At 35.0% G+C, this 27,393-nt stretch overlaps 1 protein-coding gene across 3 annotated transcripts in view; it reads left to right on the top strand.

Annotated features, from left to right (window-relative positions):
- The window catches only part of CADM2 (cell adhesion molecule 2), a 1,106,513-nt gene that overhangs the window by 1,071,321 nt on the left and 7,799 nt on the right, over nt 1-27,393 (top strand). For all 3 annotated transcript variants that reach the window (XM_003255142.3, XM_030801642.1, XM_003255141.2), the window contains one exon: nt 26,369-26,494. In XM_003255142.3, coding sequence (XP_003255190.1) covers nt 26,369-26,494 — 126 coding nt within the window. The remainder of the gene's footprint in view (nt 1-26,368; nt 26,495-27,393) is intronic.

Below are 27,393 nucleotides of genomic sequence, written 5' to 3'. Positions count from 1 at the left end.
GACATCTGTGGTTCTAAATTTCATGGTCTTTATCTTACAATACTTGACAAACTTTTCTAATAATGTAAATATGTACACATGCATCGCATTACTGTTCCTGTTCAGATGTAGGTTAAAAAATCCTGTTGTAAGAGAAAAACTTTTGAATACTTGATTTTGATTGAAATTTTATATATAAGATAACATTTTTCCTCTCAATTGTTGGATTGATCAGTTGATGATCAAGGAAGACATTTTTTTTCCCCAGCATCCTCTGTACAGTAGGTGGGTAGGCATACGTAGGCGTAGGGAGTTTTGTTTTAACTCAGTAACATCCTTAAATAGTCTTGAATTGTTCTACACTTGTGTTCTGTGAAAGAACACTGCTTTAGTTTTTTCCTTCCAATTTTTCTGGCCTCTCTTTTAGTCTTCCTTATGGGCTTCTGATCCACTTCATTTCAAGTTTATATATATATACACACACACACATACACACACATATGTATGTATATATAGATATATGATAGTTGTTTTATATATATATATATAAAAACTTGAAGTGAATCAGCAGCCCATAAAGAAATATATATATACATTAATTATATATTATGTACTGCATATAGTATATATGTTATATACATAATTATATATATTTATATACTGATGATAATTATATATATTTATATATAATAAATGCTTTAATTTTTCAAGTGTTTTAAAAAACAATTTTATACTTAAACCAGCCTTGAAGATAAGCACAAAATTTACCAGTCTACATTGTTTTTGAAATCATGGCAACTCTAGCACCCACTCTGTGTATAGCACTATTCTAGGTACAATACTAGGGAATCTCAACCTTAGAAACATGATTTCACTTTCTGGAATTGTATTATTTCCGTTTACAGAGATTAAAAATAATTAAAATCATCATGCTTACTACTTGCTTACTATCTGTCCCAACTCCTTCTGATTCAAAGAAAGGCTCATTTCTGCCAAATTCTTCTTCTCGTATTACTACTTCCTGGTGAATTTCGTCTAATTTAGTCATTTCAGTGAGGATCTGATATGGACTGAGAATATGATATTTTGTGTTCCCATAAAAATTTATGTGTTGAAAGCTCATTCCCTGTGATGGTATTAGAAGGTGAAGCCTTTGGGAAGTGATTAGGTCATGAAGGTGGTGCACTCATAACAGAATTAGTGCTTGTATAAAGGGCTAAAGATAAGTTCTCACCTTCCAGGATATGAGGATACAGTGAAAAAAGTCCATCTGTGAATTAGGAAGTGAGTCTTCACCACACACTATCTCTCTGAGCACCTTGATCTTGGACTTTGCAGCTCACAGAACCGTGAGAAATAAATGTATGCTATTTATAAGCCACCAAACTTATGGTACGTTGTTGTAACAGACTAAATGGATTAAGACAGCATCCATGTACTGATTACTTTTAACCCTCTATCTTGAAGATAGAGAGGTAAACTCTTAACCGTTAATTCTCTAGCTTTCAGCTGCAGCTTTGTGTTTTCAGTTTCCCAATGGAAATCTATGCTATTCTATATAAAGAAACATTTCACACTCAATATGTCCTAAATCAAACTCATTTATGCTGCCCCAAACTGATTCTACCTCCTGTATTGTCTCTGAATGAATAGTAACACCTTTCACTCTATCTTTATTAATCAGGTACTAAATTTCTCAATCTTTGTTCTTTAATATCTGGCCAATCTTTTACCTTCTCTCCACCCCTACTTCTGCTGCTTTGTTGCACACTTTCTTTATCTCTCACCTAGATGACTTCAAAAGCCTCCTAAATGGTCTCCCTGCCTCCAAGTTTATTTTCCTCTACATGGAGTCTTCATGTTATAGACAGAATAGTCTTTCGATTGCAATTATAATTATTTGTATTGTCATGGAGTAAAATCCAGACAATAAAATCTTTAGCATGGCATACAAAATCATTTGCAACATGGCTTCTGTCCATTTTCTGTCACATCAGAACCACATTTTGTGTTGTATGCTGAGCTCCCTGAACTCTTCCCCATAGGTCATGATGTTTCTTGAACCTGAGACTTTTCATATGCAGCTCTCTCAGATATTAATCATCTTCATTCTCCATTTCCTACCTCTAGTATTCTATTTCTCCTTTTCAAAATTTAGCTTAAAATCCAAGAAATATTTCTCGGTCTTTGTAGGCTGACCTAGATGTTTGTTCTACTGCTTCTGTTCATCATCTCATGGTAATTCCTTATATATTTGTTTGTGTTCTCACCTTCAATGATCAGTTCTGAGATCACATTTTTCACCTCCCAAATAAAGATTAAAAAAACTACCTCACACAAATGTTTTAAATAAGAACGCATATGTAGTATACTTTGCACAGTGTTTGAAAAATATTTTTTCTAACATTAGGCTCAGGATTTCTGCTTCTGGTGGCATCCCATTAAGGTTTCTCTCAAATTATGACCTTTTAATAATCCCCTGTATAGCTCTTGATTTCCAGCTCTTCATAATGACTAGCTTCTTTGCTGTTAATCCCAAATTATCTTCTGATTTCTCCCATTCCCAAATATCTAAGTCAACCCAGAAATCTTCCTAACTTACCATTCTGTGTTAGTAGCTCAAGTTGCTTTAATGAAATATCATATAGTGGTGGCTTAAACAACAGACATTTGTTTCTCACAGTTTCAGAGGCTGAAAAGTTTAAGATCAAGGTGCTGGCAGATTCAATTCTTGCTGAGGGCCATCTTCTGGCTTGCAGAAGGTCATTTTCTTTTCACCCTATTCTCACATGACAGAGGGAGAAAACTCTCGTGTCTCCTCTGTTTCTAAAAGCATAAATTCCATCATGGATGCTCCACCTTCATGATTTCATTGCAACCTAATTACCTCTCAATAATCTCACCTTCCAATATGATCGCTTTGGAGGTTAAGGATTCATTATATGAATTTGGGGGAACACAAACATTGATTCATAACACATCTAATCTGTGTCATGACTTTAAAAACCTTAATATATTAAGTCTATGCCCACGGAAGAACTTATTTGTCACACATTCATTTTAACCTCCTTGTGATATACTTTGCATCCTTACTTCTCAACCTAGGTTCTCTGCAGAATCTATTGGTCCTTTTGCAGTTAATGCCTTTAACCATTTAGTATTATTTAATAACTTTTGCAAGAACTTGTACCATTCTTCTGAGTTGTGTCCTAGGCATCTTCCTGGGTTTCTTTCTAAGGTTGACCTTCCTACGCCCCCTTGCTAAATCTCTTCTGCTTTTCTCTCTTCAGTCTGTCCCTTAATTCCAAATATCATGAAAATGGAAAATCATTTCTTTTTCTAGACTAGCTCTCTCTCCAAGGTGTTGGACTCAATTACCACATGTCTACCCCAATGACCTCCAGGACTCCAAATTTGGCATGGCTAAAGTTGATGTCAAATTCTTCCTCCATCAACTAGATCCAATTTATAAATTCCCTTACTAGTTTTGTGATCATAGTCAAGTTACTCAGCCTCCCAGTGCCTCTGTCTCCTCAACTGTAAAATGGGAATTAAAAAGTATCTACCTTCAAAGGCTGCTGTGCAAATTGAAGAAGTCACTTTATGTGATATATGTGAACTGGTGCCCTGGAAATAGAACAGATGGTGATGGTGGTATGTGCCTGTTTGTTATTTTTAGCATTCTTTTTTTTCTTTTAAAGCTTAACACTTTTTATTTGATCACTGGCTTCAATATTTAGTTCTTTTTAACCTCAGTCTTCTTTATTTTATTATCTGCCAAAATCTTAGTTCTGGTGCTTTTATTCTCCATTTCATATTCTATTTCTGTTAATGCTGTTAACTTGGCTCTTTGCTTTTAGCTTCTAATTTTTCACCAAGACCTGTCTAACTTATCTATTTTATGTTTCTTATACATTCAATACATTGGTTTTAAGTTGAGTATACAGTTGCTATCTTGCTAATGTATTGCTTATGCATTTTTTGGTATAATTAAATGAATATTTCTTGGTTTCTATTTTTTTCTACCAAGTGTTAGTTTCACTGAAATCATCTCCTTGCCTCCATACCTGCTACTTTTGTTAAGCACAAATGTGTGACTTTAATGTCAACACTTAACATAAAATAAACACAAGAAGAAATGTTGGCAATATTTATTATACCCTCCATTACGCATTGGTTGTTATGTATACGTAATGGGAAAAATAATAACAGTTTATCCACATGTGCCATTTAACACTTCAGAGATGACAGCGGTGACTTTAAGAGAGGGGGGCGGGGCAAGCACTAAACTATAATGAAAGGAGAATGGAAGTGGAATTATGGACACATTTTCTTGGGAAAAAGTAAGTTACCAAAAATATATTGAATAAGGCATTAAAAGAGCTGTATTTTCATTATATTCTGCAAAAAACACATCTATAACATATGAGCACAGCTGAGAGGCTAGGTTTTAAATGAACAATCAATTATTGTAAAGTTCTTAAACATTTATTTTACTTATTTATTTTTAATATTTAAGAAATTACATTCTTCACTGATACACCTTTAGGCAAAAATTAAAGTAAAATATACCATATACCAGACATACACTTCCAAAAACTATTCGAAAATAATAACTGAGGGCTAAGAGTTCTGTTAAGTTGTGGATTTTTTAATTTTTATTTTTATTTTACTGTAAGTTCTGGAACGCATGGGCAGAACATGCAGGTTTGTTGCATAGGTATACATGTGCCATGGCGGTTTGCTGCACCATCACCTAGGTTTTAACCCTGCATACATTAGGTATTTGTCCTGATGATCTCCCTCCCCTTGCCCCCAACCCCCTGACAGGCTCTGGTGTGTAATGTTCCTCTCCCTGTGCCCATGTGTTCTCATTGTTCACCTCCCACTTATGAGTGAGAACATACAGTGTTTGACTTTCTGTTCCTGTGTTAGTTTGCTGAGAGTGACAGTTTCCAGCTTTTTTTGCCTCTTGTTGATACAAAAAAAAGTTAGTTTTAGAAAAAACAACAACAAAAAACAAAAAACAAAAACTACGTTGTTTTCTCAACTTCTTAAGATGCGTTAAATCCACCAAGTTAGCTACCAGAGATTTTTAGAGAATGAAGACAATCAAGTGAGCCTGGAACTCAGAAAATAAAGAGCTTTGTTTGCCTCTTAGAAGTTATTGGAAAGAATCCATGCCCAAGGGGATATATAGAGTATTTTTCCGCTTGTCTCTGAAGCTCTTGCTGAGTCAGTGACCCTTAGTCATCTGATTCAGAGGCTACCTTAACCTGGCTTTTTCAGACCTTGCCCTCTAAACCCCAATTAATCCTCTTGTTTGCTACCTCTTTTGAAACATGTCCTACTTTACTATAGCCTGACTTCAATATAGTTCTTGCACCTACTTCCCCTCACAGGCATGTCCATGGCCAGCAGTCTGGTGTCCAAACCATCTTCTCAATAATAAATTACTTACAATTCTACATTCTATCACATTTTTTCCCTGATCTAGAGTAAGAAAGTAGACCAACATGGGTGACCCCTTTATATAAGTAAATTCAATTCACATGTTTAATTGTCCAATAACTCTGCATTTTTCCTTTTCCAAGCTCATGAAGTAGATGTCACTATTTTTATTTTACATGTAAGGGAACATAAATCCAGATTGTTAAACGATTTTCCTAGGAATATACTGTTAGTAGGCTGCATAGATGAGATTCAGTCCGCACCTATATGAGATTCCATCATACCTTTCTGCCTCTAGCTACAGCTGTTTGAAAATCAGTCTTAGAATAAACATTTAGAAGGAGAATCTGGAAGGTAGAACAGCAATGTGAAAATTGTTCTTTGCTCTCCTCTCTATATGTCAGTACTCTTTTAGCCCTTGTTAGGGTCTTTCTATCATTTCATTAAGATGATGTAAGCACATATATAGGTACAGCAAAAGTACCTATTACCACAGGAACTGTCATTGAGCTTCTGTGCTTTTCTTGGTGATTTAAATTGAATGGCTAATTTGTTCTATCAGTCTTCCTGGAACTTGAAGGTAATCAGATGGGCCTATAATCTCTAGGATCATCCCTTTTCTTCCTCTTTTATAAAGGCAGGCATTACATTGGTTCTGTTCCACTTCCCAGGGACTCAGTTATTGAAAAGAGTGGATAAATGCACTCAGAATCTAATTCTCAACTGCCCTGAAGTATGTTACCATGTGCTGTGAAATTGAACCACATAAGCAGATGTTCCCTTAAACTGCCATTCTCCCATTGTTTCAGCAGAACTTGTTTTTAGCTGTTTCCACCCATCTATCAGAAAATAAACATTTTCTTAGACTTTCTTTTTTTTATGTCTAACTGAAATTATTTTCTCCATGTTACTTGTTTTTTAGCTCAAGACTTTTATTTTGCATTTTCTCCCCAATAATAATAATAATAATAATAACAACACTAATACAAACACAGTTCTTCTAATGTGCTGGTCACTGTGTTAAGCCCTTTATATAGGTCAGTCTATTAAATCCTCACAGTAACCCTGTACAATAAATACTATTCTCACCCTCATTTTACACTTAAGAATTCTCAGGGACAACAGATTCTTTTTTGTCCTATGTCACAACTTGAAAGTGACAATGTCAGATTCTAACAGAAAATCTTAGCCTAGCCTCATTTTTAACCATTATGACATTCTTTCCAGCCTCATTTTCTTCCCCAAAGTCCAGTTTGATGCAAAGAATGTAGTTCAGTTCAATACTGAACTGAGATTGAACAAAATTGAGCTGAGTTCAGAGAAGTTCAGTAAAAATTTAAGGACTATTAAATTAAAGTTAGTAAGAAGCCGGTTTGATACCGTAACATGCTGTATTTTATATACCTAGTTAACCTAAATTATGTTTTTATGTTTTCATTTAGCTTCTTACATGCTTCCAGTTTGAATATTTTGTTTACATGTGCCTTTTGTAAACATTTTTCTAAAATTTAGTAGTATTTTAATTTTTTTTTTTTTTTTTTTTTGAGACGGAGTCTCACTCTGTCACCCAGGCTGGAGTGCAGTGGCTTGTAATCATTCATTTTAAAAACATGTAGTATCTATATATGCCATTTTACCCACATTAAGTGATTTGGATCTTAAAAGTTGATAATCTACCATATTATTCTTCTCATTTCTCCATAGACTCTGCCCCTTTTAAGCATATTTGCCTAGATAATTAATTCTGGACAGTCAGAGATTTGGCCCCCAAGAGACAGGTGGCAATGTCTGGGGACCATTTTTATTGTAGTCACTTGAGGGCTGGAGTACTGGTATCTAGTGGGTAGAGGCCAAGAATGTTGTTAAACATCCTACAAGGAACAGGGCAGCACCGCACAGTAAAAAATCACCAAGCTCAAGAAATGTCAGTAGGGCCAAGACTGAGAAATCCTGAGTCCTAAACTACCCCTGGGAACATTATCAGCATGGACAATAGGACTGGGCTGTGCATTCTGCCTTTTAGGCAAATGTCATTGGTTTTATTGGCTTTATTTTTCCTCCATCTTAAACACCCCGAACCCCCCCTCATTGTGCTTATTAGTGTTTTAATTAGAAGTGAGTATTAGCTTTTTCTTTTAAAACATAAATATGTTGATGATGACAGTTACTAACACAGCATCTGTTAAATTTTTGACAAAAGAATTTGCTTAGTTCTCAATGTTCTTGGAATGCTGTTGATATTTGCTGAAGTAAATTTCCAGACTCCATTCATTTATCAAAATTTGGGCATTCTAGAATACAAGCAAACATTTATCTAGCATCGTAATTTGCAATCCCTTTAGATGTAATCTTCGGTCATCAAGAGCAAGTTCTAGGCTGCTATGAAATTAAGTTCGCTTCTTCAAATAGTTTGAGCACGATTGTTGTTTAGTAAAATAAACATAGCTCCATTATTTCTTAATGTCTTTCTTAACAAGTATAAGATTAGACTACTTCTCACAAACTCCCATGGGGCAGCACTTAAGAAGTGAGTAATATTTCTGTCTGTTTAAGTCAAGTAATCCCAAATGGAAGTAATTTACGGGAAGGCATCGGGGACAGTTACAATAGACATATTGCAATATGCCACTGGAAATCAACATCTCCCCACATGTTTGATCAAGAGCCAGATGGAAGCTTTTATCATATTTATTTAATCTGAAATACACATGGTAATTACACTGGACCTTTGATTCAAGGCCTTATTAATGTCTCCAGAGAAGTCAGGAAATGAGTTTGTCAGTTGCAAACTGATGTAGTCATGACCCTCTGGGTAGAATTTACATCTATCACTGCCTAGATTAGAGTAGAGCTACAAGTTCTTTGTGCCTTAAGAAAGTGAAGTGAAGTAAAAGCTTAGTTAAGGTGTGTAAGCGGAGTAAGAAGCTCCTGCTCTGTCCAAAATATTGTTTATACTATTTTTCATTCATGCTACTCCAGAATGGCTCCCTCCTGTGAGTGGTGTGTGAGTAAAGTAGAATATAAATTTTATGGCCAATATCTCACAAAGTAAAATTAAACAAAACACCAACAAAGGCATATTGAAGTGAAATACTCTCACATATCTAGTCCCAAACCTGGGTCTTAGACAACTTCTACAATTAAACTTAGCAGATGTTAATATACACGGGGTTTTCTTTGGATTAGTGGTAGGAAGAGGAAGGTATCACAAAGATCACCTTTCAAAATGTTACATTTCGGAAAACGTGAGTTAGCAAAACTTGAATGTTGAATGTTTACATTCTAACTTTTGAATTATGATGTTTTTACATAATACGAAAACATGTGTCAAAGAAGACCAGCATTAATATGTATAAAAAACATTAAAATAATATACCTGTTAAGGTAGATGGAGCTTATTTATCTTTGGAGGATGGGTGTAATGGAAGACATCAACTAAATGTTATTTTTTTAACATTCAAAAATGTGCATTATGATTATGTTATTTTATTTTCAAAGTTAGAAAAACGAATATATATGTATTTGTTTAAAGATTTGTACATGTATATACGTGTGTGTATATATATATAGATGTACAGCCTTTTGAAAGTGCTCACAGAAAATATAGCACTTTCTGATATATTTGTGATGTTTTATAGGAGAAAAATATGAATTAAGTTTATTACCAAAGAATAATAATAGATTGCTATTAATATAAGATGTATAATGAGAAATATTCAGGTGAATCACATACCTACTCTAAAATGGCTTCCACAATTTTATTGCTTGATCAAAATGATATTAGTGGGTATTACTGTTGTCCTAATAAACTTCCATAGAATTTTATTTCATTAAATTAAATTAAAAGGCTATTAAATTAAATCCTATTAAAACTTAAATGCTAATTAAAAAGCATAAAATAATCCTATCAATAATTTATTTATTAGACTAAGCCAATGATATATACTACAGCTATCCTGTGGTTATCTCCCATATTTCCATTAACAATGTTCTTAAGCTTCATTACTTCTCTCTTTCCATTGACATAACTACTGTTATCTCAAATAAGTTTACATTGTACAAACAAGGAAAGCACATATTGAACATCTATTCTGCTGGATACCCTACTGAGAATGTTCTACATAAGATCCCATCTCATTTTCACAATAAATTTTATAAGATAGGTGATCAACAAAAGCAACATTTTACAGAAAATAAAACAAGGCCTCTAACTATAAAACACGATTAAAACTAGGATTCATAATCAGTGTCTCATTTTTATGGCAAGTCTTTTCCAAAAAAAGGTAAATTTTAAAATTCTTCTTTAGTAAAGAATTGTTGTACCCTTGTTTTTTCCTGTTTTGTATTTATAACAACAAAAACCTTTCATGTAATGTAGTAATTAAAATGTCTTCCATATGCAAAGTTAAAAACAGTTATGATTCAGTGAACAAAATATAGAACCAGATATTAACACTTCTGATTCTAACTGAGCTGTCACATTAGAACGTGACTGTATTAGTCCATTCTCACATTGCTATACAGAAATACCTAAGACTGGGTAATTTATTTTATTTTATTTTATTTATTTATTTATTTATTTTTGAGACAGAGTCTCACTCTGTCACCCAGGCTGGAGTGCAGTGGCGCGATCTCGGCTCACTGCAAGCTCCGCCTCCCGGGTTCATGCCATCCTCCTGCCTCAGCCTCCCAAGTAGCTGGGACTACAGGCACCCGCCACCACACCTGGCTAATTTTTTGTATTTTTAGTAGAGACGGGCTTTCACCGTTTTAGCCAGGGTGGTCTCAATCTCCTGACCTCCTCGGCCTCCCAAAGTGCTGGGATTACAGGCGTGAGCCACCGTGCCCGGCCAAGACTGAGTAATTTATAATGGAAAGGGGTTTAGTTGGCTCACAGTTCCGTGGGCTGTACAAGAAACGTGATGCTGGCATCTGCTCAGCTTCTGGGATGGGGGGCAGGCATCAGAAAACTTACGATCATAGCAGAAGGCAAAGGGGGAAGGAGGAAGGTGAGGATCGGTGCTACACACTTTTAAACAACCAGATCTCATGAGAACTCACTCACTATCATGAGAACAGCACCAAAGGGATGGTTCTAAACCATTCATGGGAAACTGCTCCCATGATCTAATCACTTCGCATCATGCCCCATCTTTAATTATTAGGGTTACAATCCAAGATGAAATTTGGTGGGGACACAGATCCAAACCACATCATTCTGTGCCTGACCCTTCAAATCTCATGTCCCTCTCACAGTGCAAAATACAATCATGCTTTTCCAGAAGTTCCCCAAACTTGTAACTTTTTCCACTATTAACTCCAAAGTTCAAAGTCTCATCTGGGACTAGGCAAGTCTCTTCTGCCTATGAGCCTGTAAAACCAAAAACAAGTTTGTTACTCTCAAGATGCAACAGGGGTACAGGTGTTGGGTAAATACTGCCATTCCAAAAGGGAGAAATCAGCCAAAAGAAAGGGGTTGCAGGTCCGTGGCAATTTGGAAACCAAGCAGGGCAGTCGTTAAATCTTAAAGCTTCAAAATAATCTCCTTTGACTCCATGTCTCACATCCAGGGCACACTGGTTTGAGGGGTGGGCTACTAAGGCCTTGAGCAGCTCCATTCCTGTGAGTTTGCAGAGTTCAGTCCCTGTGGCTGCTCTTATGGGCTGGCGTTGAGTGCCTGAAGCTTTTCCAGGCACACAGTACAAGCTGTCAGTGGATCTACCATTCTGGGGTCTGGAGGACAGTGACTCTACTCCCAGAGCTCCACTAGGCAGTGCCCCAGTGGGGACTCTGTGTGGGGGCTCCAGCCTCTCATTTCCCACTTTGCACTGCCCTAGTAGAGGTTCTTCATTATGGCTTTGCCACTGAAGCAGGCTTCTGCCTGGACATCCAGGCTTTTCCATACATCCTCTGGAATCTAAGTGAAAGCTCCCAAGCCTCAAATCTTGCCTCTGTGCACCCACAGGCTTAACACATGGAAACCACCAAGGCTTAAGGCTTGCACCCTGTGAATCAGTGACCCAAGCCATAGCTGGTCCCACTTGAGTCACAAGTAGAGGTGGAGTGGCTGAGATGCAAGGAGCAGTGTCCCAAGGCTGCACAGAGTAGCTGGGCCCTGGGCCTGGCCCAGAGACCTAGGAGGACAGAATGAAACCACCTGTCATGGACGGCCTGCTGCAAAGGTCTCTGAAATGCCTTCAAGGCCTTTTCCCTATGGTCTTGGGTTTTCCACATTATCTTGGCTTTTTACTTACGCAAATTTCTGCAGCCTGCTTTAATTCCTCACCTAAAAATGGACTTTTCTTTTCTACCACATGGCCAGGTTGCAAATTTTCCAAGCTTATATAGTCTGCTTTCTTTTTAAATATAAATTGCAATTATTCATCATTTCTTGGCTTACACATATGAGATAGGATGTTAGAAGCAGCCAGATCAAATCTTGAATGCTTTGCTACTTAGACATTTATTCTGCCAGATACCTTATATCAACACTCTCAAGTTCAAAGTTCCATGGATCCCTAGGGCAGGGACTCAATGCAGCCAGTTTCTTTGCTAACACATAACTAATGTGACCTTTGCTCCAGTTCCCAGTAAGTTCTTTATCTGTATCTGAGACTTCCTCAGCCTGGAGTTCATTGTCCATATCACTACCAGCATTTTGTTCACAACTATTCAACAAGTCTATAGGAAGTTCCAAATTTCCACTCATCTTCTTGTCTTCTTCTGAGCCCTCCAAACTTTTCCAACCTCGCCTATTACCAAGTTCCAAAGTTGTTTCCACATTTTTAGGTATTCTATAGAAATGTCCTACTCCTTGGTACCAATTTTCTGTATTAGTCTGTTATAGCATTGCTATAAATACCTGAGACTGGGTAATTTATAAAGAAAATTGGCTCACAGTTCCACAGGCTGTACAGGAAGCATGATCCTGGCATCTGCTGGGCTTCTGCAGGGGAGGAAGCCCAGGTAACTTACAATTATGGTGGAAGGTGAAGGGGGAGCCAGAACTTCACATGGCAGGAGCAGGAGGAAGAGAGAGCCGAGGGAGGTGCTACACACTGTGAAACAATCAGATCTCAGGAGAACTCACTCACTCACTATCATTAAAATAGCACCAAGGAGATAGTGCTAAACCATTCATGAGAAACCGTTCCCACAATTCAATCACCTCCTATCATGCCCTGCCTCCAACACTGGGAATTACAATTTGACATGATATCTGGTGGGGACACAGATCTAAATCATATCAATGACTTTCAAAAAACAACTTTGTTATTTGTTATTTTCTTGTGTTACTTTGTAAGACAGTTCGAACCCTTAGTGAATGACAAATTCTAGAAAAAAGGAAAAAATGGATTTATTTGAAGGTAGGAGAAAAAAGAGAATTAAATAAACACAATTTGTTATAGAAACATAAACAATTACACTAATTTAGAAGAATGATTATAACTACATGAAATTTGCAACTGTAATTAAAATATGATTTATTTTAGGTTATGTATTTAATGGTATCTATGAAAGACACAGTCTGTACCTGTAAATTGTATTTGTATTGCTTAAGTAGAGGAAGGCTATAGGGTCCTATCATTAAAATTCTGGGACATTCTTAGGTATTAGGTACAGCTTTGAAAAGTTCTAAAATTTTACTTTTATTATTATAACATATAGTGTGGAATATAAAATACAGATATTTTAAGGTTGCCATTTAAATTTTTCTTCAGCACAGTTGAAATGACCGTAGTGAAAGCATCTTAGAGCTTTCAGTTAAGTCTTTTCATTGGTATGCTTGGCCTATAAGGTTCTGTGCAATAATTGTTAAAATGAATAATTATATTTTATGTATAACAAGAATTTAAGTCCAGCGCTTTGTAACAATGATGTAGTACAAAATTTTACATGTAATTATACTTCATATTAACTTGTAAGGGCAGAATTATTTTACAGTCATATTTGCCACTCATTAATATTTAAGTAAATTTCTTCTGAAGATTCTGTTATAGGCTTAGTTAGCTGCATTTTGCATACTTATTTCTCACATTTAAAAAAATCACAAGCTATTAATTCATAGAGTATGCAAATTTTCTGTGTGCTTAAATAGAAAGCACTGTTGTAATTTAAGCATAGTATGTTTCTTACAAAATGTATTTTTCTTTCTTTTTGGAAAAATAAAGTGTATTTTATACTCACAAACATGCACACAACTATTTGTGTCATTATATCAGTGTCTAGATCCATGACTATCTGATCACTACATTCTTAATGATAATAAGGTCATAGCAGCTCTTGATAGATATTAAATAAATAGCTTATATAAATAGCCAAATCTCCAAGGGTTAACTACGCTGAAGTTTTATACCAGTATTTTCTTCTGAATTCATGTTATAAGAAATCAATAAATTTCATTAAACCTTCTTCCAAAATTCTTCTTATAGTGGAGAAAATTAATATACTTTACAGATCCAAAATTAAGTGAAATTCTAAGTTGGTTTCTGTAATGCAGTATTTGAAATATCCTGGCGCATTTTTTATTATATCCTATCAATTACATTAAGAGACTGGATTTTCCTTGTAAGTCAAACATTTGAACTCTAAACACATTTTCTACATTACCTTTTGGGTCTAAATGCATTTTTTGCGTGTACACTTGCCAAAAACTTATCCACCATTTATACTTTTGGTCATTTTGGAAAATAGCTTCTGGATTGGGAGATGCAGAAGAAACCCAGTGATGTTTGGTCTTTGTTTTCTTCCAATGTCCTCATGGAATAGTTTCAAGAGAGAACACAGCACAGAAAACAAAGAATCTCAGGAAAGGAATCTTCTCTGCAATTTGGGAAAGTTGTTCACAAGAACATGTGTTCAGACATCCATAAGCCAAACAATTACTTTTTAACACACAGTAATCATGGTCTATCCTCTTGATAGCAACTTTCCCTTCTGAAAATTCTCTTATGCTGGTCTAATTCAGCTTGGGTCAGGTTCAGTTTTGCAGTTAGGAGCTTGGACAATAACATAATGATAAATATTTACTAAAAAATCTAAATTTGGTATGAAAATAGTAACTATGTTGCAAGACTGATTTGTGGTTCAAATGAGTTTATACTTATGTAATACATTTAATAAAGTAATAAGAATAATGCTTTTAATAAATATTAACTATTATATTTTATGGGACAAGTATTGTACTAAAACTTTTGTATATATTATCTGATCTGATATGCACAAGAATTTTTATGTCACCTATTCTTATTATTATCCTGTTTAATAGATGTGAAAACTAAGGTAGAGAGAGGTTAAGTAAGTACATATTGGTCATATAGCTAGCATATAAAGGACCAGTAACAGTAAGATGGGAGTGATTGAGTTACTTTCTATTTGAACATAACTTAGTAGATGAAAATGTAATCGAAAAACATCTATTTAAGCTTAATATTTTAATATTTTAAAAAAGCATAAGTCTTTTCCACTGGTATGTGATGATCTCTTTTTAATGATATATGGAAAAGACATATATTCATTATTGTAACTGAGGAACTGGTTCAATTATCATTTATAGTGGTTTTTAAGACTCATAAACATAGCTAATATAACTTATAATTATCACCAGAATAATCAATTCAAAAAATATATAACAGAATTGATTTGACTATAGTGACTAGTGTTATTATATACATTTTAGAACTGACTTGTTTAAAAATATATTTTAGTAGAAATAGTATTGTGTGTCTAATGTATTGGCTCATAAAAACTTAATATGCTTCTAACAGGTGATGTTTCTACCCCATTTAAGTGTTTATTTTTCCATCAGATGTATTTCTGCACATGGATGAACATCACAATCAATTGGTACAGACTGAAAAATTTAGAATAATGTGGAGTCTATACACGATCTCATAGGCAAATATTTATTCTTTATTATACTAAGTATTTAAAAAATTCTATACTATTTTTGTTGTTTCCTCTGAAAGTGTGCTTAATTTAATTATAATCAAGTCATGTGTCCTTTTTTTTTTAGTTCGGCTTAAGAAGAAATGTGTTTACATCTATATTTTACTCTTAGGCAAAGATAATTGCATATAATATATTTAACTTCCATTCTGCTTAAACATACCTTAATTTATCTTTTTAGATTTTCACAGAATACATTGCCAAAATAGATATATGGCAATGTCATATTGAAGTCATTTATTTTTTTTTAATGGTTGTTCCTATTTATTTATTTTATGTGTGTAGACAGAGAACAGTGATGTGTGAAGAGTTTGGTATTGTTGACATTGAAGGCAGAACAGCTCCAAGAGAGAAAGACATGAAGCAACAGAATAAAAAACAGCAATTTATATAGATCACATCAAATAAACTAGGCACTGTGAAATGAATTTTAGTATATATTTTTTTTCTGATGAAAGCAACCCCAAATTAGAAAATGCAGGCTTGTTGCACGATGTCTAACCTTATGAAGCTCATTGTTTTATTTGCATATTTATTGAACACTTTTTAGGTATGACATATGCATATCTTCTGTCTTTGCCCATTTGGTCTGCTATAACAAAATACCACCAGTTGGGTAGTTTATAAACAACAGAAATTTGTTTCTCACAGTTCTGGATGCTGAGAATTATGATATCAAGGTGCAGGCAGATTCAGTGTCTGGTGAGGGCCTGCTTTTTGGTTCATAGATAGTGTATTCTCTGTGTACTCACATGGTGAAAGGGGCAAAGCAATGCAACTCTCTGGGCATCCCCTCTTTTTTTTTTTTTTTTTTAGAGGGATTCTTGCTCTGTCACCCTGGCTGGAGTGCAGTAGCACGATCTCAGCTCACTGCAAACTCTGCCTCCTGGGTTCCAGAGATACTCCTGCCTCAGCCTCCTGAATAGCTGAGATTAGCCAGGCATGCCACCATGCCTTGCTAATTTTTTTTTATTTTAGGGCACTAATTCCACCAATGAGGGAAGAACTCTCACGACCTAATCATGTTCCAAAGGCTCCACCTCCTAATATCATCACATTGGTGATTAAGATTTCAACACATGAATTTTGGAGGTACACAAACATTCAGACCTTAGCAGATTCATTATAAACTGATTTTTTAACAATGACTGTTTTGAGAAAAGCAGAGCAAGTACATATTCTCATTTATAGACGGAGAAACTGAAACTCTACACTGGTCACATGGAAACTTGAGTGAAATACTATTTGAGATATCTGAGCTTAAACAGAGACTACTATTTTATGAAGGAAAATTAGACTCTACGTTATGTGCCCAATGGAAAACTTAGCTGACTTTTCTCAGCAGCAAATGGCCTCATGATAATCTATGGTAATCCATAGATTACCAATCCATAGATTACCAAAATAAGTTTATTTTATTTTCCGTTTGATCACCTAGATAGCCTTAAAAAACATTCTTTTCTTTCACCTTCCTCCTGTTATCACACAGGTAATCTCCTCATGGAAAGTTCTCTCACTTTATGAACGTCAGTGAGAAAGGAGGTGAAGCATTTTGTGAAGGACCATTAGTTCTAATAGCTGCACTGCTCTGCTGGTTGAGAGTCCTCTCTGGAGTTGTTCAAATTCTTCAGAGCTAAAAAATTTCCTCACTTGAAATAGTCAAGGAAATACTAGCCTGCATTCACCAGCAAAAAATATCACTGAAAGGAAGAGAACTATGCTAGAACCTACTTTTTCCAAAAATAGAAATACCATGTTCGGATACATTTTCCATTTAATTTTTGCTCTGAAGAAAAAACAGGGTATCTTTTTCAAGGACGTATTTTATTTGTGCCCAGCACATTATTGATTATGTATAAATATAAATTAATAAAATCGATTGTGAAATAATTAGGATGTCTGTAAATAATGAAGAAAGGATGAGCAGATCAGATCACGAAAAGGGACAATCTTCCCAGGAGGGAAGCTGCCCTCCAGTGCATGAAATTAGTGCACGGAGTGGCAACACTTTCCTTCTGCACTCCTGATAATCACATTGCACTTACTGAAACAGTTTGTAAATTGATTGTGTCTCTAAGCTAAACAGCCTTGGAACACTAAAAACAAACCAAACTGAAACAAAGAAAATGGTGATTTTATAATTAGTGTGGCCCAAAACGTTGTGAATAGGAAACTTATGTACTCTTACAGATATAAACAGGCAGGGCCATTTGTTTTTTATTAGCTTCATGGGAAAATAAATTTATGTTACACTAAATACATTCTGAGAGGAAAGATTAAATTTTGTGTTTGCTTGGATTTGCTTTTAACCCATCATTGAAAATATGTTGTATGATGTAGCCTTAATTTAAAACTCATAAAGTTTCTACACATATTATGTATAGTTAAAACTATGTGCAAATCACTGCACAAATATGAAGAATTATGTGTTTTCATGTTTTCTATCTCTTAGATAGTATTCTTAAGCGTTTTTGTCAGAAACAGTAATTGTACATAAAATTAGGACATAATAGATGGGCCTTGAGTGAGTGCAGTGATGCATTTCTCTCCAGGGACTTTGCTAATGTCAAAGAACAGTTTATTTTTTCCCATAAATTATGTATAACTGTTTCTAATGTTGTACCACAGTGCCCCTCTTTCTGAAGAATTATTCTTTTTAAATAGGGGAAAGTGGGCCCTTAAGTATATGGAAAAAATTCTAATTTAATGTTAGAATCAAATTATAAAAAGCAGTAATGAAGTACACATCTGGATGAGTCATTTATACTTGATAGTAACAGTTTTACTATAATTTAATATTATGAAGGGGCAGTGATCCATTGCTCAGCACAGCAAATTGGCATATAAAAAGCAATCTCTGTTTGGAATTTAGCATAAGAATTTAATATTATTCATTCACTCAATTTGCTTAGCTTTAAGAACTGTGTAAAAGTGCTGTTACAGCTATATTACAAGCATAAGAAACAACCTTTATCTTCAAGAAAACTTATATCTTTGGGGGAAGATAAAACTTAAACAAGTGAATTAATCTGGAGGGGTAAACTCCTGGATTAAATAATTCAAGGATAATTGACATAGAGAGACTGATCACTGTTGTTTGGAATTTGCATGCCCAGAGGGAAAGAAGTATACCTTACAGGATGAAGAAGCATAAATAACAGGAGATTATTTAGCATGGATGGGCATTGGATTCTCCATCATGATAGAAAAAAGAGAATACAGACAATGTGGAAAAATAAAATGCTATAAATGACCTCAACCAGCTCTTGATCCCAAAATAGGAGTCATCTTAGCCATACTAAAAACTGACTTCCATAGTTAATTTTAAAGCTTTTCCAAGATTATTTCAAAACTAGTTTAAGCAAGCTGTTTCATGGTTTATCAATCTTTTATTTATAATAAATATGATTTTTCGGAGTACACACTTTACATACACTGAATAAAATTGCAATGTGTTACATAGATCCTGACACAGATTAAATACTCAACAAATTATTCTCTTATTTAATCCTCGCCCATCAGACTGCCACCAGATTCTTTTTCCATCTAATCTCATGGTATACAAATCTTTCTGTATTAATATTTTCCCTAATCTTTCAAAGAAACACTTAGAATGGTTCACAGTTTTCACATGGTACTCCATGTGAAAGTCCTGAATGAGTCTTTTAAAAGGCTGAAAAAGGAAACCTATATTTTTCCACATGGCAGCTTATACTTTCCAACTCTTTTTTTTTTCCCTCATCAAACTAACATTTGGATAGTGCTTCCTTTGTGTCAGACATTCTTCTAAGCCATTTAAGAGTATTGATACATTTAGTCGCTGACAATGCTGGGAAATAAGTATTCACATTCTAAAGATGAGAAGGCTAAAAAACCTGACCTGTGTCACACAGATAGCAGTAAATGGTTTAAGGCTTGGTGTAAACAATTTGTAAATCCAGAGTTTGTAAGCAGTGTCTTCCACTTGAAAAATTTTCACTGAGTTTTCTGTTAATCAAAATTCGACTTTGAAAACATATTTATTTTAATATATAATAACAATTGAATAATAATCACTTTCTTTCTATAAAAATGTCCTTGGAACTTAATTTTAAAATATTTTAAATAAAATGATTTAAATCTTAATTATTTCCTACCTTTATATTTATAACTGAAAATCAAATATAATAACAATATTTTTCATTAAAAAAATTTTACATGGCCGGATGCAGTGGCTCGCACCTGTAATCCTAGCACTTTGGGAGGCCTAGGCAGGTGGATCACCTGAGGTCAGGAGTTCAAGACCACCCTGGTCAACATGGTGAAACCCTGTCTCCACTAAAAATACCAAAATTAGCCTGGCATGGTGACGCGCGCCTATAATCTCAGCTACTTGGGAGGCTGAGTCAGGAGAATCGCTTGAACCCAGGAGGCGGAGGTTGCAGTGAGCTGAGATTGCACCCCTGCCCTTCAGCCTGGGTGACAGAGTGAGACTCCGTCTCAAAAAAAAAAAAAAAAATTCCAACACTAGAATGAAGAGCTATTTGCATTCATATTTTCTACATACTGTTATCTTAAAAGGCCAGAAATTCTTCCTTTTTGAGTTTGTACCTTGTATTTTAATAACAGAAAACACGATAGACTAGACCTTGATAGAAACCCCAGCAATGGTTTCAAAGATAGAATTACATAATTTAGGATTTCTCCATATTAAGATTTTAAATAAAACTATAAATTAGTGTTATTTTTCACTCTTGTAAATATTTAAAATTACTGACCTTAGGTATTATAATTTGACATAATTTTCTCTTTGGAGTCTTTACTAAGCATCAAATAACTCCAAATGAAAGTTGTTAAGTTCAGAAAGTTTTATGTTTACAGAAAGTTTTGCGTTTTTTGCATTGTCAGGTAAAAGAGATTACTAATGTATTATCACATCTCCTGAAATTTACTCCAACATTAACAGGCTAATGCCAACAAATCATGGGCTAATGCTTGAGAATGAAAAATGATCTTTAACAATAAATGATGTATTTATCTGAATAACAATGCAGACACAGCTCTCTGTTAAGAAATTTCAGAAGACTTTACTTCGTCTTTTTATTGCTATGAAATAGGAGGTAGATGTGAGAGGAAATATGAGAAATTTCCATTGAAATGTAGCCATTTAAATGATGTACTCTTCCTGCATCATTCAGGTATCCTCAATCCCAAACATTTGTTTTAGTTGCTAAGAATAAAAACTTAAGGAGAGGCTCTTAGTTCTAACAGTTATGGGGATTTAAAAAAAAGCATAGCCAAAAATATTACTTTTTAAAAAATACACTTGTAGACATATAAAGTAACTTTTTTCATATCCATATTATCTTTAAAACCTTAAAATCCTATGAAAATATGTTGATTTACTTTGTCAATGAAATGAAAGATGAAAGTTGAAGTATTTCCTTCACAGATTATAAGAATGAATGGGATCCAATAAATATGTGTTATAAATTAATTTCTTCGAAAGTTATATTAACCTATTTCTGAATGTATCTGAAACAAACTGAAAACAATAATGAACATGATAAATTTAAATTGATCTACAACAAATTTTAACAGTCAAATCGTTTTAATGTCAAAAAAAAGAAAGGGAAAATGGCCTACATATATAATCTGAGATTCTACTGTAAGAATGAAGATTATAGGCAAAAAAATTAAATAAATCAATGAAACCTTTCCCTAATAGTGACCTATATCGTAAGACACTACCTCCATTCCATTTACTAGGTACAGATGTCATATAATTCATATTTCAGTTGCAAAGATAGCTGTACCTGAATTGAGCTACAGCATTAAGAATGAGCAGGAAATACCATCAGCATCAGAACAGACAGTCTTTGTTCAAGTCATCCCAATAGTAAGATTAAAAATGAGAAAAGAAAATTCAACGATATGTAAAGATAATTTATTTATTTATTTATTTATTTATTTATTTATTTATTTATTTTTGAGACAGGAACTCTGAGTCCCTTAAACCTCTTTTTCCTTGTAAATTACCTGGCCCACAGGTACGGCTTTATTAGCAGCATGAGAACGGACTAACACAGAAAACATACAATTTAATTAAAAAATAATAACGGCCGGGCGCAGTGACTCAGGCCTGTAATCCCAGCACTTTTGGAGGCTGAGGCAGGCAGATCACGAGGTCAGGAGTTCAAGACCAGCCTCACCAATATGGTGAAACCCCATCTGTACTGGAAATACAGAAATTAGCTGGGCGTGATGGTGCGCGTCTGTAGTCCCAGCTGCTTGGGAGGCTGAGGCAGGAGAATCACTGGAACCCGGGAGGTGGAGGTTGCAGTGAGTCAAGATCACACCACTGCACTCCAGCCTGGGCTACAGAGCAAGGCTATGTCTCAGTAATAATAATAATAATAACAGCTTTGAATATTTTTAATGTCTTAATATTTAAACATTTTCAATTATTAAAAATTTTGTTTAAGAAGAGAAAATAACGTTAATGCAAACATATGATCCAATACCAGAAAACTACACAACTTACTAAAAGACACTGAATGTTTGAATTGTTAAAGAATCACGCTGATTCTGGATAATACACTATATAAAACAAAATGTATTTATAAGTTTATAAATCCCAATAAATAATCTGTTACATTTTGATTCTTCCAAAATTTTTCTGAACTTGATAGGGGGTGTCTTTTAGAAGTCTTTCAACTGATTTTTAAAACCATAATACTGGTGTAAGATTGGGCGTACAGATCACTCATATAGACTAGAATGTGCGGAAACATATAAAATATATACACGATTATTTTACGGTAAGCTACATAAAATTATTGACTAAAGAAATTGTGTGGGGGACAGCTGGCTGTAAAAACGGAAGTTATATTTTAACACTTTAGCCTCAAATCATAGACCACAATACATTTTAGAAGGATTAAGGTATAATAACTAAAGGGTTATATGACAATAAAGATTTATATGCATGTAATCTTATTGCAAAAGGGTTTTATTCCATGACCCACAAGCCACATGTCATAACATAATAATTTAATGGATTTGATTACATAAAGTTGTAAGACTAATCTATCTGAAAATACCAAAAATGAAAAATAAAGCGAACTTGTTAAAAATTGTTAATCTTTAAAGAGAGCTGTTAAAGTGAAATTTAAACAGAAAAATGGACAAATTGCATAGACAGGCATTTAAAAAGTAATGAATTAAAATAGCTGAAAATATTTAGACATTATTATATTAACCTGTAATTTCATTAATCCAAAACATTTAAATTTAGATGTTACTTTTCCACATCAGAATGGCAAAATTTTTTAAAATTATATTTTGATGTTAATGCAATATGGAGAAAAGAATCCCTTAGGTACTGTTGATGTGGGGGGAGGGTTGAATTTGTACAATTTTTCGCCAATGTGCATTGACAATATTTATCAAAAGCGTTTATAAAATATTTATACCATTGATCCAGAAATACTTTTTAGAATTTACCTTCAGCAAAAAAGACAGGTGCAGAGATGTATGAACAAAAATGATTTCTAAGTTCGCTAAAAGAGTGCCCAGTTCTGCAAGATATTCAGCAAATAAAATGGATATGATTTATGACTGTCTGTATATGAAAACTTGAGCAAGAGGTGGATTTTTAAACTTATTCCAAAGTATATCACAAATAATATGAATAGAGAATTCAGAAATATAACAGGTTTATTTTTTCCTCATTTTTGGATATTCATGGGCAATGATAAAAATGTAGGGAAGTACAAGAAATAGATATTAGAGAGCTAAAATTAACTGTTATAACTTTAATTTTAACAGTTAATGTTTTTAAAGTAAAGCTTCCCCCACCCCCTCACCCCGACCTGCAACAGGCATTTCAAAGGTGTATTGTTAGGCTGGGTGCAGTGGCTCACACCTGTAATCCCAGCACTTCGGGAGGCCGAGGTGGGTGGATTTCTTGAGGTCAGGAATTCGAGACTAGCCTGGCCAACATGGTGAAACCCTGTCTCTACTAAAAAAAATACAAAAATTAGCCGAGGCTAAGTAGCTATGGTAGTGGGCACCTGTAATCCCAGCTACCTGGAAGGCTGAGGCAGTAGAATCGCTTGTACCTGGGAGGCGGAGGTTGCAGTGAGCTGAGATCATGCCACTCACTGAACTCCAGCCTGGGCAAAACATAAAACAAAACGAAACATAGCATGTATTGTTAATTTTTTTTTTCAGGCAGAGATTTAGTGACCAATAGCTTTACTTACTCCTTTGACTCTCTTATCTACAACTTTCATCTCCTGAGATCACCCAGGAGGCTTACATGTGTGAGGTTTTTTTTATCGGCTGAGCCTTCATTTAGTTGTCTAGAATACAAATCACTTTGTTTAATCAACTGTAACAGAGACTGGAAAATGCCTAGTTCTAATAACTGAAAGCAAATAAAATGTTTCTTATCAGCCAGAAATCTCTGCCCCAATATACCCTTCTGATCACCAAATATTTTTTCACCTCTTTTCCTTTACACAAACCACTACCACATCCCTTCTAAAGAAACAACGTAAAATTCCATCAAACCAAGGTATCCAACTCAAAGGTCAAGATCCTCAGATACGCACAATTCTCTTCACCATATCTGATGAAAAGAAGTGAAAAGAAGACAAGTTTTTAATCCTCCCCTCCATCGCATACACAGTACACATGATAGAGGAGGAGCACTTCATAATAAATACTCCCATTTGGAATTAAACCAAGAATGCTATACACAGGGTAATCAGGGATCTGTAGCAATTATAAAAACATGCCAGGCTGGCATTACAAGTCCCCTCGGTCTTGGCAAGTGTTGTTGTTCCCTGAAGAACCTGGATTCTCCTCTATTCATTCCTTTTTGCTTTCCCAAATTCTACCTTCTGTTGAGTTCAACCTAGTTAGCCATAGTCCATGATTGTATTTGAAGTAGGTGTCAGGGAGTATGTCCTCCATCAGGGATACATAGCTTTTATAGTCCACGTTTTGCATTCAGCAAGTTTAGGTGTCTAGACGTTGTTTGAAGTTTCAAACAGTCAGACTTTTTTTTTCTATCTAGACAGATGATCCTTTGACACAGCAGTTACATTAAAAATACAGAAGACTCACAATCTATTTGTCAGATTAATGTTCCTATAATCCAGCTCTAGTTTTTGAAGGCATTCTTGCCAAGCCTAATTTATTTCTTTACTTTCATTCTCCCTTAAATCCATCTGTAAATTATAAATAGCTATCCTGAGGCTATCTGCAGCAATGAACCTGGGAGAGGAGGAAGTACACTCAATCTGATCTTTGTCATAGGGCTGAGTCTTAGTGGATTTTATTGCCCAGGTCTTCACTCAGTTTTATCCTTCTATAAAGAGATAATTTTCCAAACTTTTGAATGCCTAAATGTCTCGGTATTCTTTTGACCTTTTAATTTCTTTTTTTGTATATATATTTTTTATTACACTTTAAGTTCTAGGGTACATGTGCACAACGTGCAGGTTTGTTACATGTGTATACATGTGCCATGTTGGTGTGCTGCACCCATTAACTCGTCATTTAGCATTAGGTATATCTCCTGATGCTATCCCTCCCCCCTCCCCCCACCCCACGACAGGCCCTGGTGTGTGATGTTTCCCTTCCTGTGCCCAAGTGTTCTCATTGTTCAATTCCCACCTATGAGTGAGAACATGCAGTGTTTGGCTTTTTGTCCTTGCGATAGTTTGCTGAGAATGATGGTTTCCAGCTTCATCCATGTTCCTACAAAGGACATGAACTCATCATTTTTTATGGCTGCATAGTATTCCATGGTATATATGTGCCACATTTTCTTAATCCAGTGTATCATTGTTGGACATTTGGGTTGGTTCCAAGTCTTTGCTATTGTGAGTAGTGCCACAATAAACATACGTGTGCATGTGTCTTTATAGCAGCATGATTTATAGTCCTTTGGGTATATACCCAGTAATGGGATGGCTGGGTCAAATGGTATTTCTAGTTCTAGATCCCTGAGGAATCACCACAATGTCTTCCTCAATGAAAAAATGCTCATCATCACTGGCCATCAGAGAAATGCAAATCAAAACCACAATGAGATACCATCTCACCCCAGTTAGAACGGCGATCAATACAATGACCTTTTCATTTCTTCTTGAAAACTGGCCATCCTTTTCTGGGCTGATCTCTTGCCTGTAAAATCCTGGTAAACACAGAACATGAAAGTATATTATTAATTTGTCTCTTTCCAATCACTTTCTCTAGAATCACAAGTTCCTCTGGCATCTAAATCTTGATGCTGAGTATTCATCTTCCTGTTTCTATCAACAGCATTTAACAGTCTCAACCCCTGCTTTCCCACCAAAATACATTCTTCGCTTTGATCAACTAGTGTTTTCTCCAATATCGCTTCCTATCTGAATGTTCTCTCCTTTTCACTCTGCACAACTAGAAGTTCCTCCTCTTCCTGAATTTTAAATATGGAAGTTTCCAGTGGTCAGTTCTCAGACCTCTTCTTTTCTCCATCTAGACACCAATGGGTGAATTAGTCAATTTCCATAGCTGTAAATAACATTTATACAATGATAAATCTCAAATTATCATTTTTGGCCCCAGGCTTTCTCATGACATTATTTTAAATAGATAACAATATAGTTGTGTTACTCACACCAAAGAAATATACAGGCATACACACATATATTTTCAGATGGAGGTGAGGAGGAAGGAAAGGCCTGTATCTATACAAAATGATATATGTATATTTGCTTATCCAATCTTTTCCTTAAAATGTAAGCGCAATGGCAATAGTGATTCATATATCAAATGTTATATCCCCAGATACCTAGTATAGTATAATATTTGTTCATAGGATGACTGGTGTAACACACGTTAATGTATTATTTAATATAAATCATGTTAATTTTCAAAATAACTCATTCTAACGCAGTTATGTATTCTATGACTAAACACATTAACTGGAACAATATTTTCCTGTCTTTTCCAGATCCTAATGCTTTGGCTGGCCAGAATGGCCCTGACCATGCTCTCATAGGAGGAATAGTGGCTGTAGTTGTATTTGTCACGCTGTGTTCTATCTTTCTGCTTGGTCGATATCTGGCAAGGCATAAAGGTACGTTATATTTAGTCAGAGTACTCAATGTTGGCGAAATATTCTAGACTAACTTCATTATAAAATATGATACCAGCGCATATATGTTTCTGTACATGTGTGTAGAATAGGGAGATAGAGAGAAATGCTAAATTATTTCAGTGAATTCTTAATCATTTTACTTAAATTTAAAGTTGGATTAGCTTAGCAAAATAATGTTTAGCCAATGGCCAGATGTCATAGAGTAAGCCACTGGCTCAGAAAAATAGAAAAAATATGGAAGAAAGTTTGTAATTTATTTCTAGAACTGAAATCCAACTACAACTATTTGGTTGATGTTTTTGTTTGTCAGTTTGTGAACATCTGTGCAACCATATTTAGTGAGGAAAATATATATTGTGCAACGGGCCAGGTACCACTTTATTGCTATAACCTACTTTTAAAGAAGTTTACCAAAATAAACGGTGACAAGTTTGACATGACCATTTTTAAGATCTTGACAAAACGTAGTCCCAGTTACTTGGGAGGCTGAGGCAGAAGAATGGCGTGAACCCGGGACGGGGAGCTTGCAGTGAGCCCAGATTGCACCACTGCACTCCAGCCTGGGCAACAGAGCAAGACTCCGTCTCAAAAAAAAAAAAAAAAATATTCACAAAAGACCTTGTTTGCTCCAGCTATGAGGTTCACATTGATTTTATCCATCATTAAAGAAGTCACAATTACTTATTACCCATTTCAGTTTGGCTCTTGCCTGTAGTAAATCAAGCCACAACTTCACCTGCAGCATACCCGAAAACTGAAAGGAAGGAGTGCAACTTCAGAAGAGTCAATCGGGTAGCATATTAGGTCTCAAAACTCTGGCGAAAGTTTTTTCCCAAATAATGTAGCTTTAATGCTGGGTATTTTACCAGTCTCACAGA

The sequence above is a fragment of the Nomascus leucogenys genome, chromosome 21 (assembly GCF_006542625.1).
Source record: "Nomascus leucogenys isolate Asia chromosome 21, Asia_NLE_v1, whole genome shotgun sequence".
Taxonomy (NCBI): domain Eukaryota; kingdom Metazoa; phylum Chordata; class Mammalia; order Primates; family Hylobatidae; genus Nomascus; species Nomascus leucogenys.
The sequence above is the reverse complement of the archived record's forward strand: the minus strand, read 5'-3'. Positions and strand labels throughout refer to the sequence as shown.